Raw genomic sequence first — 19,559 nt, 5'->3', positions numbered from 1 at the left:
CATTCGTGAGAGAAAGAGAGAGAGAGTGCACGCTGGGCTGCTGGGCCTGGATCTCCAAAGGAGGCTAAGCTGCTTCAATTCATTCTGCCTCTTTATTTTTATTTGTGACTAGTGAGTGAGTGAGTGCATCTGTGCAAGTAGGGCTTCTGGAGCTGGCTCTCCAGAGGAGGGTAAGCTGCTTTGAGTTCATTCTGCTTTATCTTCAGAAAATACCTGGAGATTTTTGGGGAAAGGGGCCTGAGGAATGGGTGTTGCCTTCTGACACACTTCCGGTGATGTCAGGGGGTATGGCAAATGCTAATGAGATATGCTAATGAGTTGTACTAGTGAGTTCCTGCAATTCTTTTTCTACGAAATGACCCCTGCTCAGGCCTATGGCAGATAACCAAAGGTGAGTTTCATAGCCAGTTGGGGACTTCAATGAAGGCTCCATGGTCCAAGTTTAATACTCCATCCACTACACAACACTGGGTTTTTCTAAGTACATTTCTTTGTGGCTTGCCAACTTGATCCAAACCCCAATCCTACCACTGAGAAAAGTGAATCCTGTTGAAATATTCCTCCATGTCAAAAGGTTCCTGCTTTTGAAATGCTAGCTCCTCAGATATATTTCCCAGCTTTCTCTCTGACCTGCTAGCTTTCTATACGCAGGGCATTTTCAGAGACTGTCAATGCACATGTCTTGGCCATATTTCCTTAGATCAGATATTTGTAGAAAGTGAACATTAGAAAGGAAACTGAGGAGTAAAGGCACGGATGACAATTAAAGTCCCATTAACGCAGTCAGGGAATTTTGCCATCACTAAACCAATCAGAAACCATGAGCATCAGGTCCAAAATGGGAGTATTGGCCCATGGCCCCAGCAACGCTACTCCTGTCCCTATCCCATGAAAGAAACAACCACTAAAATCTCAGGCAGGTTGAGAGACCATGAAGAAAAAGGGCAGAACTTACGTGCATAAGGTTCCTCACAGGTTGACAATGACCACATGAGGATTCCATAACTGAAGACAGAGAAGAAGTCCATTAGGGGCATTGGAAATATTGTAGGGTCAGAGAAACATCCCCTCTTTCCGCAGAGCAAAATTTCAGTGATACTGTCCAATCTTCCACCTCCTGAGCTTCTGCAGCGCTCAAAGAAGGAGTCAAATACCCATGGTGTTCTAGAATGATTGGGCCAGCATCAATGAAAACATTGCCATGCACAATAATCAATAGGTGGCATATAGAACACAGCATTGAAAGAGACCTTGCAATTGTTTTCTTGCAATCTCAATGGAGAGATGAACTATCATTTCTTCTCTTCCCTTCCCTTCCCCTCCCCTCTCCTCCCCTGCAAAGTTCCTCTCCCCCAGCGCGCGGCTCTTTGAACACTACAGCTCCCAGGCTGGCAGTTCATCTCTCTGTTAAGATTGCAAGAAAACAATGGAAAAGTTCCTCTCTCCCAGTGATCCCACATGAATCTGTCTTTGAAAACTACAGTTCCCAGATAAAATTGTGTCCCTAACACACTAAAAAACACATGTATGGCATCACTTGTAGCTACAGTTGCCAGGTCCCGGGATCCCCCGGTGGGAGATCAGGGGCCCGGTTCCTTCCTTCAGCTTTCCGTTTTCTATATGCACATGCACTCCCGGCTTGTGCGATGACATCACTTCCAGGAAGTGACATGATTGTGCCGGTCATAGCCACCCTGGGAGTGCTTCTGTGCTCCTGAGGGGGCTGAATTTGGCCCAAATTGGACTGCTGCAGCACACAGGAGCACACCACACCACCCAGAAGCACGCTGCGCTTTGTGGGGGCATGCCCCAGGAGGCTTGTTCTCCCCCCATTGGCCAGGTAAGCGGGGTTGGGGGGTGGGAACGGGGAACCATCAGGGAACTGGCATCTCTACTTGTAGATTAGCTCTGAGATAAAGTGGCTCCTCTCATTGGGCCCTCAAAGGGCTCCTACTCCTCAGTAAAGGCTTTTATAGCAAACTGAGCTGAGGGTCACTCTAGATGTCTCTGAGGCTCTATAGTGTTGACATAACTGCCTTGTCACTTAGCCAGTGACTGAAGTAACACGGGCCATATTCACCTGTAGACATCTGTTCCTGGGGTTGGCTTGTAATTCAGATCAGTGAAGGCCTCTGGAGGCATGAATTCCAGGGTTCCCCCATAGCCATCTCCTTCTCCACCGCCGAGACTGGTATGCTGGGTAGTCCCCCGTTTGAATTTGGACAACCCAAAATCAGCCACCTGAAAGGGACATGGTATTAAAAATGAGACACACAAGATCTATCTCATAGGTGTTGAAAATAGTGATCGCTGCCACCCAGATCATGGGGCAAGAACAGAAATAGGGGCCCAAAAATTACACTTTTCCAGAAATTTTGAACTTGGAATATAGTCAGTTTTGACTTTCAAAATCCAAGTGCTTTTAAAAAATAAAAACATTCTGGATGATTAAATTTAAAGCAATGTTCTCTAGATGTCTAGAATTTGCTAGTGGCCACTGTACCACTTGACGAGGAAAGGCAGGATAAGAAATATTTAGATATATTGTCGAAGGCTTTCACGGCCGGAGAACGATGGTTGTTGTGGTTTTTCCGGGCTGTATTGCCGTGGTCTTGGCATTGTAGTTCCTGACGTTTCGCCAGCAGCTGTGGCTGGCATCTTCAGAGGTGTAGCACCAAAAGACAGAGATCTCGAGAGATCTCTGTCTTTTGGTGCTACACCTCTGAAAATGCCAGCCACAGCTGCTGGCGAAACGTCAGGAACTACAATGCTAAGACCACGGCAATACAGCCCGGAAAAACCACAACAACCAATATTTAGATAAATTACAAAAGCAGGTAGGGAAAAGCCTGTTTGAATGCTGCCAACATCAAAAAGCATTTGGAAAGTAAGCTGTTTAACTGGTCTATCTTTCAGAAATCTCCCCTTCAAAAAATTTCTTTTCTCACTAGAGAAAAATGTACCTCTGTGGAATAGCCCAGATCAAAGGTAGCTGGTCTAAATTCAGCAGAAACCCAGCAATGGGCTGAGCGGCCGAGAATAATCGCTGGCATACGAAGTTTATAAACAGACATTGGAAAGTGTGTTCAGGGAAACTGAGGTTCTTCCAAAACATATTTAGGAGTTACCTGATGGAAAGAGAACTATGGGATCTTTGAAACTTATTCGTTGCTACTGCCCTTGCTCTGCAATGGATGGGCAAGTACATTCTCTACGTCATGCGTAACTGATGCGCTCAAGTAGGTGTCATACAACATTTCCTTTTTTATTAAGAATTTTATATAATAAAAAAATACATAAAAAGATAGTTACTCAAAACCTAGCCAACATATAAACAAAAAACAACTAACCAACAAACAAAAATAAAACACGCAGACAGAACAAAAACAAAAACTATAACACCTATAAGAAGGCTTCCTCCACAATAACTATTAGTGCCATGTTCATATTTTCTCTTACTCTGTATTAAAAATAAAAGGTCTCTTTTTTCTAATGTCCAAATTCCTTAATCCAGAAATCATCAAACTATTAGTGTCTATTTCATGTAAAAAGTGTGTTGGGTGTTTCATTCAAATAAACTTATTATCTTCTTTCTCATCAGTAAAGTAAGTTTTGCCATCATCGCAAGTTCCAACACCTTTATCAACCAATTCTCCATTAAAGGCAGTGCTGGAATCTTCAAATTTTGTACATATAATAGTCTTGCTGTTGTAGCCATATATAAAAACAGAATTCCATGACTTCCTTCCAACTGTTTTTGTTTGTACATTTGGCTAGGTTTTGAGAAATTGTATTGTTATGTATTGTCTTTTTATTATATAAAGCTCATCATAAAAAAAAAATCCAGAACCTTTTCTATCAAGCAGGTATCTTGGATTAATCTCAAAAGGGTTCGCTGAAAGCAGAAAGCTGTAGATACATTATAAATGAGCTTAGGTTCTCTAGGAAGTGTTCATTCCAAACTGGCTTCCATCAAGGAAAAGGAACCACGTAGCTCACCCTGACATGTAGCTCCCCATCCAGTAGGACGTTGCTAGGCTTGAGGTCCAGGTGTAGCAGTGGAGGACTGAGGCTGTGTAGGAAATTCATCCCCAGAGCCACCTGGTGGAGGATGCGGAATCTCAAGGCCCATGGAACAGATGGGACCCGACGCCATAGGGCAGACAAATTGCCATTCTCCATGAACTCCATCACAAGGCCCAGGCTAGGTGCCTCTCCCCAGCCTGCCATCTTTGAGTCCGTCTTCACTTCATTCACAAAGAGGCCAAACAGACGGAGAATGTAGATGAAACGTGCCTCATCCATGGCACGGGCTTCATTCAGGAGTTCCTCTTGGGTACAGGAAGTATTTCTGCAGGTGTGGGACAGAGTCAAAGATGTGAGTGGAAGGGGGCAAGGGAACTCCTGAGTAGACATGGGCACAAACCAGAAAAAAAACGAACCATGGGGATTGTAGTTCGTGGGGTTTCCACGAACCACGAACTGGCACAGAACTAGCCGAGTTACGAACCAGTTTGTGGGTTGTGGGGTTTAAATGCCCCTTTCCGGCAGGGCCTTTAAAGGGCCCTTTCCTGCAGCTTGCAAGGGGCATGACCCTTTAAACTATCAGCTGGCAGGGGGGAATCCCCCCCTGCCGCCTGCCAACTGATAGTTTAAAGGGACCTGCCACTTGCAAGCAGGGCCCTTTAAACTCCTCAACCCCCAGCCCCAGCCCCCACCCCGTCAAACCCAAGCACCAGCCCCCAGCCCCTAACCCCCCCAAGCCCCAGCCCCCCACTTACCTTCCCTCTGATGCTAGGGTGGTAGAAGCCTCCTTAGTTGCCCTGCAGGCCTGCGCAGCACAAGAGAGGGCCAAAACCGCCCTTTCTGCCCCTTAAATGGCAGCCTGCTGCCTGCCAGCTGATAGTTTAAAGAGACCTGCCGCTTGCAAGTGGCAGGAAAAGTAAATGGCCATTTCCCCTGGGGAGATGGCCATTTAAATTGGCCCTTTAATACAAACCAAGAGAACCAGTAGTCCAGTTTGTAGAAGTTCATGGAAATGAGCTTCCACGAACCCTGGTTAGTTCGTGGGTTTTTTTGGTTCGTATTTAGGTTCATGCCCATCTCTACTCCTGAGACCCAGCTAGCAATGATGATGACCCCCAACCTGATATCATCAACCTGGTAAATTTCATGGACCATGAATCTGAGCCATGGCTCAGTAATTAGAGCATCTGCTTGGCATGCAGAAGGTCTCAGGTTCAATCTCCGGAATCTCCAAGAATCAGGTGGTAAGTGCAAAACTGTATCTATAACTCTGGAGAGCCACTGTCAATCAGCGTAGATGACTGTGGCATGGATGAAGCAATGGTCTGATTCAGTATAAGGCAGTTTTGTGTGCTCTACTCGGTCAGAACTAGAGCCCAAGGGGAGGAAGCTCCCCCTTGGCCTCCAGCAGTGGAGAGGACGAGTCACCAAAACTTGGAAGTGGCATGACTCAGATGTTTCTCAGTGATGAGTCTGAACTGATTTATGCAAAGCAGTTCATTCTCCCTTTTGAAAGAGGCAAAGGACACCCTTTGGGACTATTCAGTGAAGTCAAAGTGCCCCGTTCCAACCTTTTGAAATTCCCTGGAAGTTTACTGAGAAGAAGAGCTGCAGTGGTTATCAAACCTGTCCGGCAGTGCAAAGGATCAGGACAAAACTAGATGTAATAGCAACAGACATATCTGCAGATTTGTGTGTGCGGACAATTCCCTGTAATGTGGTAGAATATGGGGTATTCTAAGAGGTGATATGGGTGGGTGAGTAGGATACTTATCTTGCATCTATGCTCCCTACCTCTGCTTCTTTTAAAAAGCTGTTTCTCTCCAAGTGGGGTTCCAAGATCAGAAGGGATCCATTCCAGGATAAAACCAGCTTTCAGAAAGGAGCTGTTTCAGAAGGGAAAGTGTAGATGGGATGAGAAAGATTTGGGTCCAGTAGAACTTTAAAGACCAACTAGATCTCCAGAGTATGAGCTTTTGAAAATCAAAATTCCTTTCAAAGGCTCATAGCCTAGAAATTGGTCATTAATATGCTACTGGACCCAAATCTTGCTCTTCTACTATACACCAACAGGGCTACCCACCTGAAACAATGTAGATCGGGTGGTCCCCACTCCCCATGGTCTGTGTTAAATCCACACTCTGCTTTGGAGAGATTTGGCAGGATTTACGCTCAGACTTACTAGCACCAGATTAGCACTAGCTGTCACTCAGTGATTGAGCACTCACCAAAGGTTCCATATTTGATCCTCAGCAGGGGTCATTTTGTAGAAAAAGAGCTGCAGGAACCCTTTAGCATAACTCATTAGCACAACTCATTTGCATATACCACACCCCTTGACACCACCAGAAGTGTGTCATTAGCATAACTGATTTGCATATGCCCCACCCCCTGACATCACCTATCCTGGCTGTTTTGGACCCAATCCTGTCCATTCAGGGCCAAAATTGGGCCCAAAATGGCAAAAAGGAGCTGAAAATGGCCGAAAAGGGGCCCAAAATGGTCAGGACTGGGCCACTGCTGAGCGGGAGAGTGATCCACCACCTGTAAGAGGCTTGATCCCGGCCATTTCAGGACCAATCCTGGCTGTTTTGGGTCTGATCCTGGCAATTTTGGGCCCAGATTTGGCTTTCGGCCCCGATCCAGGCTGAAATGGGCCCAAAATGGCCAAAAATCAGATGGGTGGGGCCACCTGGTGTGACCTTTTTGGAGAACTACTGGAACTACATTCCTGCGCATCCTCCCTCAAAATGAGCCGCGATCCTCAGCATCTTCAGCTGGAGGTTCCTGCAAAGCAGGTATTGGGAAATGACTTTATCTGCTTAACAGCCAGTCAGAGCAGACAAAGCTGAACAAGATAGATAAAGGATCAACTCGGTGGAAAGCAGATTCTTGGCTCGCCCGGCTTCCTTGTGTACTGTGACGGACTGCATGTTCTAAAAAAACCTAGAAGGGCTGTACATACACAGCTGCAGGGCTGTTATGGCTTAATCCCTCACAAAATCAGAGAGCTTTGAGTGACAGACTACTCCAAGGGATCTGATTGGGTAGTATGAACTGGAAAGAGGAGGATTTTTTCCCAGTACTATCTGAGAAAGATGTGGGCCGATTCCAGATGACCCTCCCCATCCTAAAACGTCGCACGTTTTGCACGCGACGACGCGCGACGTTTCGGGATGGGGAGGGCCATCTGGAATCGGCCCTGGTGTGAAAGGTTGGGAGATGGAGTCCTAACGGAGAGCAGTTTTCACCCCAAGAGAACTGGGGAAAGTTGGGAAGGAGGTGCAGACTCCCAAAGGAGCCACAGAAAGGGGCTAGATCTTCTAAGGAGAGATTTCCCCTACTCAGTCAAACAGGGAGTTAGCTCTGGGGAGAGAAGAGATTCCTGGTCTGGTGTGATTGGAAATTGCCTGTAGAGACCTTCAGATTCAGATAAGGACTGAAAGAAAGCACTGGTGTGTGAAGAAAGGGGGGCCTGAGGTACTAGAAAGTGGGTACCAGCATTCCTAACTCCAGAAGAGAAAGAGAATACAAACAGAAAGTATACTAGAGTGCTTGAGGACAAACAAGAGAATCAGAGCTTCAAAACATAAGCATTTAAGTATCTGTGAAGAGCGTAAGATCTATGTTGAATTACCTAGAAATGTTCAAACCCTGATTTCATCTGACCTTTTCCCCTTTAAGTAAATATAGTTCTTTTTGGAATTTTAAAAGATGCCTCTGGTGTCATTTCTGCTGTTTAAGGACGATGGAACTTCATACGCCAGTTTGGTGTAGTGGTTAAGAGCGCGGACTCTAATCTGGAGAACAGAGTTTGATTCCCCACGCCTCCACTTGAAGCCAGCTGGGTGACCTTCGGACAGTCACAGCTCTCTTAGAGCTCTCTCAACCCCCCCACCTCACAGGGTGATTGTTGTGGGGATAATAATGACATACTTTGTAAACTACTGAGTGGGTGTTGTTGTTCTGAAGGGCAGTATATAAATTGAATGTTGTTGTTGTTATGTGCTAAGCACAGGGCCTGATACTACTAGACAACACATGGGCAGATTGTAACACGGGGCCACATTCAAATGTAAACACTCCAGATACCCGCAAGGCTTCATCCTTCTTTGGGAATTCTACTTTCCAAACATTCCCAGTCACATGAACATGAGGGGGTGGGTTTTATACATAAGTGCAATTTGCACATAGGAGTTGTACACTCATGTGTTAGGAGTACAGGGCTCACGGTTAGTATGAGGGTGGTAACAAGGATGGGATCGCTGAGAGTCAAGAATGCTGGTTGAAGATGAGCCATCCCCGTTTTAGAGAGACTGAGGCCAAAGGTGACATGTTTGGAGAGGGAGGGTTACTGAAAAGGCCCACGGGTCCAGCACAAAGAGACCAGGTGTCAACAGCCAGAAGCTGTGAACTGTAGGAGTTGACAACCTGCTATCCTTTCCAGAGAAGAGTTCAGCCATGGACATTAGGTCATTGTTGAGCCTGATCACCTAAGAATACGGCTCAGAATTGTGAGGAATCCTTTTGAGGATTCTGACTGCAAAGAAAGTACCCCAGATACACAGGAAGAAAGGCATTGGGAAACTTTTTACAGTTGTGTATTGGGTTGTTCCTCTCGTCCCCAGACCCCTTTTGCTCTCCATTAGCAACTCGTTGTCTAATGATCCCTACGTCTGTTTCCTCATTTGTGATCGGCAATATTATTTTCCGCACTGATATTTGCAAAAAAACCAAAAAACCCCACTCCTTTTTGTTGGTTGCTTTCTTCTGATGTCAGGGCTTAGGGATCCTACAAGCAGGAGACTGGCTCTCAGGGAAGACCACACAGACAAATCATAGCTGAGTTCTGGCACTCCCGAAAGATGGTAGCGCCCTCGTCCAGCCAATTAATTCCTTCCCTCCTCAATCCACCCTCCAACCATCACCACTACCGGCTGAGAATCTTCACCGCAACATCAATCCCCCAGTCTCGATGCCGAGCCCGATAGATGTCCCCAAAGGCCCCTTGGCCGATCCACTGGAAGTCTTTTATGCGGTCGCAGGTAATCTTCTCGTAGAACTTGTTGGGACCGGCCATCCTTTCAGAAGGGTCAGCCACCAGAAGTGCAGCTCCGTCAATTTTGATTCATGCTCGGGATAAGTCTTGGAGGGAAAAACAGGCAACTTACATAACTAAGAGATGAAGCCTTAGAAATCACTGGGAAGAGGAGGTCGGTGTTCACTTGACCAAAAGAGTCCTGGGTTCACATCCTCACTTAGCCATCCTACTCACTCAGTGACCTTAGGTAAGTCAATGTTTCTCAGCCCGGCCAACCTCATAGGCTGGTTGTGAGAACAAAGCAAGGTAATCCAGAGTATGCTATGTTAAGATAGGAGGGGCTAATGGGATGAATTAACAATCAGTCTTGGGGCTTGGTTCAGACAAAACCAGGGGTCATTTCGTAGAAAAAGAGCTGGAGGAACTTATTAGCATAACTCATTAGCATATGCCATGCCCCTTGCCATCAATGGAAGTGTGTCATTAGCATAACTGATTTGCATATGCCACACCCCCTGACATCACCTATCCTGGCTGTTGTGGACCCAATCCTGGCTATTCAGGGCCGAAATTGGGCCCCAAATGGCAAAAAGGGGCCCCAAATGGTCAGGATCGGGCTGCTGCTGAGTGGGAGATCAGGGGGCGGGGCTGAAACGGGCCCAAAATGGCCGAGAGCCAGGTGGGCAGGGCCCCCTGACATGTGACCTCTTTGGGGAACTGCCGGAACTCTGTTCCCCCTCGAAATGAGCCCTGGACATAACCATTTATTTAAACTATGGTTTGGCTGGGATTTGGCTCCCAAATGACTATTCAGATCACCAAATGCTGTTCCCATTTCCTGTATTCTTTCTGCCATTGAGACCCACCTGGTATCCTGACCTTCCCTGAAGCAAGAGTGGTGCAGGGCAGCAGGCCAGGATTGAGCCAGGTTGTCTGTGTTTGCATGCAACATAAAATCATAGCTGTGAATGCTTCAGATCCTAGTTTGATGCGCTGTGATTATCTGGGGTTATGGGAGCAGCGCATGTTCATACAGCCACACTTACAATGCAATCCTAAACAAAGTCAAGCTTTTCTGAGCCTTCTGCGTTCAGTGGACTTCGAAGGGTGGAACTCTGCTTAGGATTGCACTGTAACCTGAGTTGCTTTAACCATGGTTTATCACAACAGCCAGGGCTTTTTTTCAGCTGGAACATGGTGGAACAGAGTTCCGGCACCTCTTGAAAATGGTCACATGGCCGGTGGCCCCGCCCCTGGATCTCCAGACAGAGGGGAGTTTAGATTGCCCTCCGTGCCGCTGGCGTGGAGGGCAATCTAAACTCCCCTCTGTCTGGAGATCAGGGGGCGGGGCCACCGGCCATGTGACCATTTTCGCCGAGGGTGATTTAAACTTTTAAAAATTCCTCCCTTGTTCCAGCTGACCCAAAGTGACGTCATTGTGAGGTCCTGAGTTCCCCCACCTCTTTTCTCAGAAAAAAAGCCCTGAAAAAAGCCAAACTAATCTTTCATAAGGTAGGCAATGCTATGCAGTGCCGGATCTCAAGATACAGTTTGGTGTTGTGTGGCAGCTAAAAGACTTGAATATCTATAAAGAGGACTCCCAGATTGAATTTGTACCATTTTCAGAAGTGCCCTAGCTTGTTTTGTGCAAACTGTGTTCACTGCATTTTACCCATCTGCATTATGGAAATAGTGGCCAACCTTACAAGGTTGTTGCAATGGTTACAAGCAAAGCACTTTGAACCTACAGAAGTAACCTACAAATCCTATGATTGTTTTGCCTTGTGCACTTCTAGGGCTTTAGTCATGTGTGTCCAGCCAACTCAATAATAAGGGAACCTCTCTGATCTGACTGAATATATTTGGCTTTCAAAATTAAATAAAAACTCAGCACCCAAGGAACTCAAATTCAATCACAGCCTGAACTGGTATTTGCAACCTGCAGCCTCTAAAGAAATGTGTGAGGTCTTGTCGTTTTTGTGTTATTTATTCTACTCTGGTTAAACTAGGGTTGCCAACTCTGGGTTGGGAAATTCCTGAAGATTTTGGGGGTGGAGCTTGGGAAAGGCAGGCAAGGACCTCAATATAATGTCACAGAGTCCAACCTCCAAAGCTGCCATTTTCTCCAGGGGAATTGATCTCTGAGGCCTGGAAATCAGTTGTAATCCCAGGTGATCTCCAGCTACCACCTGGAGGTTCACAACCCTAGGTTAGACCCAGAGAGGGCAAGGATTCTACAACTAGTTACAGGAGACCTTTATCCCATTGGTTTTGAGAATTTCAGTAGGTACATCCCCTACAATCATAAGTGTGCAATCACAGGGACTAGAAACTTGCTTTTTAATATACTCAGAAACCCGAATTCTGCACTTTGGGGCAAGCTTTTCTATTATCCAGCAGAATCACAACATATTACACCCTGGTTAAAGGTTTAGAGAAAGCAGGTCGGCTTTTGGTGAATTGCTTGAGGATACAAGATGCAATCTTCCATTAAGCATTTCTTTTTAGTCTTCAATATTCCTCTCACATTTTAAACCACGAGGTGGAAGAACAAACCCTCTCGTGTGGAGTTAAGCAGCCAGCCGGACTCAGGTCAGGGAAGGACAAGTCTAATGTGAAGATATGGAGAGGGTGAGAGAGTAACAGCTTGCGCAAGGCCTTTCAGCCTCACCCGGTATACTACTTCTGGGTGTATGATCAGGGCCTGCATCCAAAGCATAAACTGGCATGCCTGCCTTGTTCCTCGGTCGTACCAACCCCGACGACCCCCCCCCCCCAATCCCAAGGTCTGATGGTCCCCCAATACCTGTGTCTTCTGCCTAGCTCCTTTGCAGCAGAGAAGAGAGTTCTGATTTTAGGCCTCGACATTGGCAGACATTTGCTGGTTTAATTCTGCTTCCCTTCCTGGTGAAAGAGCCTCAGCGCTCGCAGGACATCCCTGCTGGCTTTCTCTTTCACAATCGCTCTTCTGGTTTCCTCTTCCCCGCCCTCGCTCTGGGAGGATCCTGTCACAAAATCTCTGAGCCGGCTCCTTGGCTCTTTTGAAGAACACCAAGCAAAGAGCACAGAGTCCCCGTGTTCAGACAGTCTACCTTGAAGTACCACCACCCACTGAGTGTTTTTTTTCCCTTTAAGGTGAAACAGCAGACAGAATGTCTGCTCGTCACAGGAACCTTAAATATCAAAGAGGGAGTGAAGAAGCAGATTCATGTGTGTGTGTACATTTGTGTATGTATAATAACAACAACATTCGATTTATATACTGCCCTTCAGGATGACTTAACACCCACTCAGAGTGGTTTACAAAGTATTCATTATTATCCCTACAACTATAATCACCCTGCAAAGTGGGTGGGGCTGAGAGGGCTCCTAGAAGCTGTGACTGACTTAAGGTCACCCAGCTGGCTTCAAGTGAGGGAGTGGGGAATCAAACCTGGGGCCAAGCTACACATGACGAATGACACTTGAACGGCAAGTCGATTGAGTGGAGGGCAAGTGAACAGGGAGAAATACACTTGCCGTTCAAGTGTCATTCGTCATGTGTAGCTTGGCCCCTGGTTCTCCAGATCAGAGACCTGTGTTCTTAACCACTGCATCAAACTTGCTTCAAGTGGAGGAGTGGGGAATCAAACCGGGTTCTCTAGATCTGAGTCCCCGCGCTCTTAACCACTACAGCAAACTGGTATAAAGTTAAAGCCAAGCACATTAGGTCAGGATAGATGTATGCTTTGTTCTGATCCTTAATTCTTCCAACAGTGTCCTTGATATCACTCTAAGCTTCACCTCAATTTCTCTTTCTACCTTTGATACACAGCCCACAGGCACCTGGAAGAGATCCTTCCCTACTACCTCTCATCCCCCTGGAACTCTTTCAAATTTCTGTCCACTCTTGCACACCAACATCGCCAGTGCCCCAATGAGATTTTATTTATGCTGCTTTGCTTTCCAAACATGGCTTACAGCATCAATCTCCCCCCCCCCCCTCAATTTTATCCTCATCTCAACAACCCAGTGAGGCAGATAAAGTCTGAGGGAGTGACTAGCCCAACATCACTCTGTGAGCTTCTGTGGTAGAGTGGGGATTCAAACCTGGGTCTCCCAGATGTTAGTCTGGCATTTTTAACCACTACACCATGCAATTACTACCACATGCTCACTCATTCTCTCACACACTCCCCCCGCCCAGCCACATGGCTGTCCGTATCAGACACAACAGCTGCCTTCATGTACAAGATTCCATGACTGAACGCCAGACTCAACATGGCACAGCCAAGGGAGAAATATTTGTCCATATTTGCACTCCATTTATGCTGTACCGCATATAAGCCACCCTTATAAGCCATTTTGGTGTAGTAGTTAAGAGCGGAAGGACTCTAATCTAAAGAACTGGGTTTGATTCCCCACTCCTCTGCTTGAAGCCAGCTGGGTGACCTTGGGTCAGTCACAGCTCTCTCAGAACTCTCTCAGCCCCACCCACTGCACAGGGTGATTGTTGTGGGGATAATAATAACACACTTTGTAAACTGCTCCGAGTGGGTGTTGTGTTGTCCTGAAGGGTGGAATATAAATCAAATGTTGTTGTTATTATTATTACCATCCCTCTTTTTAGCACGTTGTACATAAAATTAGGTACACTGGCAATCTGGGTAACAGCACAACTAGAGAATACCACTCTAAAGACACCGAGGAACCAGCCTGCTGTAGTGTTAGAACGTTGTACAAGGACTGGGGGTGAAAAAAGGGTTGAGATGCACACTCTGTAGTGCAGTTTACTGGATGAACTTAAGCAAGTCACTTTCTCTCTCACCCTAACCAATCTCACACGTAAGGTTGGGAAGACTATGTATGAAGGAGAAGTGGAGCAATTTAAAAGAAAAATTAAACAGGACAGGGCAGCTTTTGGATACCATTGTATCCATTTCATCCTCACACTAGAAGTTAGAATGTTTAGAAGCATTCCAAGACGTCGCAGCAGCTCGGTCAGCAGCGTCCGGAAGCAGAGAAACTGGAGGTTGCTCTATAAAATAGATGATTAAGAGAGACTGGAAGGTTAACGCTCCTTCTCTCACACATACAAACACGCACGGGCGCACACAGAAGTACTTCCACATTTCTCTAAATCCTTTTCTGCTTTGTAGAACTTCCCTTTCTTTAAGACGCCTCCTAAGCAAAAGAAAAAAAAAGCCACACAGTTGCACAAGAAATGTTATTTCCTTTACATTTTACGCATTTAATTACAAAAGAACATTCCCCACCCCAACATATATTTATCAAAAATATAAACACCAACTCCTCCTTCCATCCAGATTAGAGAATTGATTGCCCCCTACAGGGACATAAAATATCCATTCCGGAGCCTCAATCCCCACCCCAGGAGCAATTGGGGAGGGGGGGGGGTCGGGCTTCTGTGCACCCCTCCCCTTCTTGAAGCACCTCTCCACCACTGTGGCAGTTTTCATTTCTTCCCGATTCTTTTCCACCTCTCATTTACAAGCACTCTCGCAGAATACAACCGTGTGTGTGTGTGTCTCATAAAACTAGCCGCTTTCTCACCTGTGTTATCAGTTCCCAGTCGGGAGTTTTAACAAGATATATTAGTTAGCAGCAGAGGTGGCTAGCTACCGCAGTGCATATCCTCCTTCATCAAAACTTCCTCATCAAGGTAAACTGAAAGCCCAGAAGAGCTGCAATTCGGCAACCTACAAGCCTGGTGCACAATTCCACACATCTGGGCTGTTTCCACACGGCTTACCTTCCCTCAGAACGACCCGGAACATCACGCAAAAAACGCGCAAGATCACGTTTTCTCACGCGAGATTTGCGCGACATTGCAAATCTACAGCAACCAAGTCTGTTTTGGCAAACTGTGGGGAACAGTCAATGGCTTCTAATCACTGAGAGTGGGACCATAAGTGACAAAAGGCACAGGCTGGACACTTGCCAGCTTCCCTCAAGTTTTGATGGGAAATGTAGGCAGCTTGGCGGAATGTTGGACAAGTGACAGTTGAAAAGTCCATTGGACAGCAGTCAGAGAGCCAAGCTGCAAGACCAGGATGCCTACATTTCCCATCAAAACTTGAGGGAAGCTGACAAGTGTCCAACCTGTGTCAGGCATCACTTGTGGTCCCGCTCCGAGACTCCTGTCCAGGCCCAGCTACAATAACAACAGTGCCCTTATGTACTGCTCTTCGAGACCGATTCATGCACCGTTCAGAGTGGTGAACACGGTCTGTGTTATTATTATCTGAACAATTCAGCTGGGGAGCAGGGGCTGAGAGAAATAGCTTACCCAAGGCCACCTGCTGAGCTCATGGCAGTCGTGGGATTTGAACCAGCAGAGTGCTGATTTGCAGCCCAACCTCTCAACCACTATGTTACAGCAGCTATGGCATCTGAGTTTTTACTAGCCATCACACATATATTTTCAAGCTTCTTTCCACAGGCTTAAGGACTGTGCTGAGAAACTTAGGGCCAAGCTACACATGACGAATGACACTTGAACAGCAAGTGTATTTCTCCCTGTTCACTTGCCCTCCACTCAATCCACTTGCCGTTCAAGTGTCATTCATCATGTGTAGCTTGGCCCTCAGGATGAATAGGCAGGTAATAAAAAGAGAGTTCACAGCTGACTCAAGTGCAGCACTGACAAAAGATTCCCTCCAGCTTTGAAACCAGAATGATAGATATGCAAACCAGTCAATCAGATGTAGGCAGGGCCATCAGTCATACCCCTCCCTCCATGTTTCAGAAGAGCTGCTCGCCTTTTATATTTTAAAAGGCGTTGCATAGCTGTTTACCTGTTCATTCATCACCATTTTTTTTTAAAGAAACCTTAGAAAAAGTGCAACATTGCTTTGGGGATGAGGTTTGTTGGCGACGTCACAGGCAGCAGCCAATCAGTGCTGCTCAATGCCAGCTTCTGCTGTAAGTCTGTAGAACTGGTTTCCCCAGAGGTTACTCCTGGAGAGGAACAGCACGTATGGATTTGGAACAATTTTTCCAAAGCTGCTCTGCTGCTTTAAAAGTGTTAGTGGCCTCTTTACCCTGAGGCTCCGGCTTGTGTATATATATACACACAAGCCTGTTGCAAATTACCTCCCATATTGCCTCTAATAAAATCAAAGTGTCCATAAGGACTAGCACCTCCAATTAATTGTCCTGCTTTGTATTTTCTAGAGATAACCCGCCCTCCCTTTTTTGTTCACTTAGCACTGTGAATACAACCAATGAAGCGAAGACCTATCCTTTTACCTTTGCTGTAAAACAGCCACCATAAATACAACTGCAGTTTCTTCAGCAGGGACACAATTCCAAACCATGCGGGGAATGGAAAGAGATTGTGGAGTTACCTGCAGACATTCCCCAGGAGTTTCTTTGCACCACTGAAAACAACAGAGATGAAAGATGGGGAGACACTGTGGATGTTTTCACACGTCTTTAAAACAGCGCAATACTCAGGGGAGGCTGCCGGCTTCCTCGCATGATTTTTGATGCCGTTTACAAAACACCACAAAAGCACGATCATCTCTGCCTGCCTCCATTTTGTAAACGGATGACGTCAAAAATCACATGCCTTCCGTATCGCGCTAATTTAAAGATGTGTGAAAATGGCCTGTGAGTGTGTAAGATGCTATCAAGTCGCAGCCAGTTTATGGTGACCCCAAATTTTATTTTACTTCACTTATATCCCACCTTTCTTCCCAACGGGGACCAAAAGCAACTCATTATCAATCTCCTCTCCTTAATTTTTTTCCTCACAGCAACCCTATGAGGTAGGTTAGGCTGAGTGTGTGTGACTTCCCCAAGGTCATCCCACAAGCTTCCATGGGAGAACGGGAATCAAACCTGGGTCACCCAGATCCAAGTCCACCACTCTGGCCACTACACCACACTGGGGCTGTTTCCACATGGCTTACCTTCCCTCGGAACGACCCGGAACATCGTGCAAAAAACGCAGAAGATCGCGCGAGGAAACCTGATCTTCCGCAGTTTATGCGCAATGTTCCGGGTCATTCCGAGAGAAGGTAAGCTGTGTGGAAATGGCTTGGCTCTCCTAAGGGGTTTTCAAGGCAAGAGATGGACGGAGGTGGTTTGTGATTGCCTGCCTCTGCATTGCAACCCTGGACTTCCTTGTTGGTCTCCCATCCAAGTCCTCCTAGCCAGCTTCACCTGAGCCATCAGGGCCTGGGGAGACCTTAATGGATGCTAACTAAGAAGGGATCCCTTGTTGTCAAACTTTCTACCTTCTCCACAAAGAACGGGCATCAGAAGAAGGCAGAGCACCTGTCAAGGAAACACTGTGCACATCAAATTATTTGGGGAGAAGCTGTGGCCTTTGGTGAGAGACCACTTGCTTTGCATGAAGGTGGCCCCAGATTGAAGGCCCGGCATCTTTAGACGAAAACCTCTCAGGTAGCAGGTGCTGGAAGGAGTCTTCCACTATCTGAGACCCACTGCTAGTCAGAGTATCAAGCTACAAAGAAAACATGTACAAACTTCAGATGTTCATCTTTTGGGGCATGTCTCAGGAGGCACACTCAGTCCATGCCAGACTTCAACACCACCCTGTAGCACAAGTGCACTTCCTAGAACGTGGGTGGGTGGGGATCCTCAGCAGAGTCAAGGAGCCCCACCTGCTGGGTCACGTGCTCCTGTAGAGCCACCTCTGAGGTTCATTGCTTGCCTTTTGGAAAGACTTGCTGCTACCACACAGGCACTGCAAAGGCATTGTTTCCTGCCTACTTTGTTTGCACACCAAGAGGAACGGCAGGGCACGGCAGAGAGGTAACTCAGCAGTGGAGAGAACTCTTCTTTAAAGCAGGTAGGTTTAAAGACCTTCCCTTCTTGCAAAAGCTCTCCCATCCCTTCCTTTTCTTCCAAGACCAGGCAATGCCACCCCTGCCAGCCTGTCCTCCAACTTTCCGCACACACTTGTAGCAGTCTTCCTTCCATTGCAGAAGTTGTCGCTCTGGCTCGTCTTCTTCCTGTCATATGACTCTGATGTCCCACAACTTCCTGTGATGTACTTGCTGCCCAGCAGATCCTGTGCTGCTACCTGAAGGTTGGAAAGGCCAGAGCCCTAGAGCGCACTCGACACTCCCCTGAAATTCTGCTTTGCAGGTTGGATGGATAGCAGATTTGGGGTCAGATTTGCTGCCAGGGATTCCCAGAAAATCACTCTGCACATGCTTCTCTTGCGCTACCATTAGGAACCATTGAGATAGGCATTCGAACCTGGAAGCCTTCTGCTGCACATAAAGTAAAAGGGAATCGGCCCTAGATGGAAAAACTGAGTGCCACAGTGATGGGGTGTGTGTGTGCATAACGAGAACAGTCAGGGAGGCTGGGCATAACGGAGGAGAGAGATTAGACTAACACTATTTTTGGACGTTTTCATTTAGATGGCCATGCAGAGCAGGTTAACTGATGGAACTCACTGCCACTGGATATTGTAATAACCACTATCATAAGAGAGTTGATAAACAGAGGAAGGATCACACCTCTCATGATGTTAAGAGCCAATGCCGATCTTCAACTAGAGTCTTGCTTTCCTCCGGTTATGGGGGGCAAACAGTGGCTATACCTATCATGCTGGTCCTTTGAGCCTTCCGGAGGCTGGATGTCCTTGGAGGATATTAAAAACTGTGAGACGTACCATTGCCTTGATCCACCTTGGCAATTCTGAGTTATGTCCTTCTAGAAACATTGAGAGAATGAAAGGAAGCAAGGATAAAATACAGGAAAAGAGGGGCAGGAAGATCAGAGGCAGACGGGTCAGTACAAGATCCCTCCGATATGAGAACACGTTGCTCAAAGCAGTTCTCGCCGTCGATGACTTTTTCCAGGTTGCCTGTCTGAGCCGAGCCTCCAGTTGTCTGGGATGATCGGAGTGCTGTGGGATCAGGCAGTTTCTCAGCTGTGCCCTCCTTTGCAGGAAGGCTCGGGGAAGTCACTCAAGTCTCTGCCAATGATCTCGGTCACTAAAGGGAGAAAACAGTTGTGAGACATAAACAGAGACGCCAAACATTCTGGGGCCCAAAGAAGTAGGGCCGATTGCTTGAGGAAATTCAACTTTGCTGCGTATGAAAGGGCGGACTAAGAGAGGGAAGCGGTCATTTGCTGCATATGCAAGGGCAGGCCAGGAGCGAAAGGAGGCCTTGGAAAAGCACCCCCTGCCCATTTTGCTGGCTGGCCAGCCCCATACCTCTTGCATAGTTCAGCTGTGCACAATAGTCTGCAGAGTCCTGCCATCTCAGGACTCTGCCCTCCAGCCCCCATCCGGCTGCGCGCACGAACCAAGCCAAAGCCTCCGAAGATATGAGCTGAGATGGGTTTTGAAAAGGGACTGGACAAGTTCATGGAGCTGAGGCCTATTAATACCCTTTCGATACACAAATGGAACCTTTTTGTGTGTTCACAAGCCATGGACATCTGAATGCAAGTTGCTGGAGGACAACGTGGGTGAGTTTGGCCTCATGCCCCCTCTGCCTGG

At 46.9% G+C, this 19,559-nt stretch overlaps 2 protein-coding genes across 2 annotated transcripts in view; both read right to left on the bottom strand.

Annotated features, from left to right (window-relative positions):
* Positions 1-12,008, bottom strand: part of RIPK3 (receptor interacting serine/threonine kinase 3) — a 32,493-nt gene extending 20,485 nt beyond the window's left edge. Inside the window, exons 1-5 of the mRNA XM_054992328.1 lie at positions 11,874-12,008; positions 8,961-9,171; positions 4,000-4,351; positions 2,081-2,241; positions 956-1,005 (exon numbers count right to left, since the gene is read on the bottom strand). Of these exons, the coding sequence (XP_054848303.1) occupies positions 956-1,005; positions 2,081-2,241; positions 4,000-4,351; positions 8,961-9,106 (709 nt within the window). The 5' untranslated portion in view covers positions 9,107-9,171; positions 11,874-12,008. The remainder of the gene's footprint in view (positions 1-955; positions 1,006-2,080; positions 2,242-3,999; positions 4,352-8,960; positions 9,172-11,873) is intronic.
* Positions 12,009-17,101: 5,093 nt separating this feature from the next.
* Positions 17,102-19,559, bottom strand: part of NFATC4 (nuclear factor of activated T cells 4) — a 32,644-nt gene continuing 30,186 nt past the window's right edge. Inside the window, exon 10 of the mRNA XM_054993231.1 lies at positions 17,102-19,047. Within this exon, the coding sequence (XP_054849206.1) occupies positions 18,980-19,047 (68 nt within the window). The 3' untranslated portion in view covers positions 17,102-18,979. The remainder of the gene's footprint in view (positions 19,048-19,559) is intronic.

This window comes from Eublepharis macularius, chromosome 12 (genome assembly GCF_028583425.1).
Source record: "Eublepharis macularius isolate TG4126 chromosome 12, MPM_Emac_v1.0, whole genome shotgun sequence".
Taxonomy (NCBI): Eukaryota; Metazoa; Chordata; class Lepidosauria; order Squamata; family Eublepharidae; genus Eublepharis; species Eublepharis macularius.
Note: the sequence above shows the minus strand (reverse complement) of the source record. Positions and strands in the feature narration are given on the sequence as shown.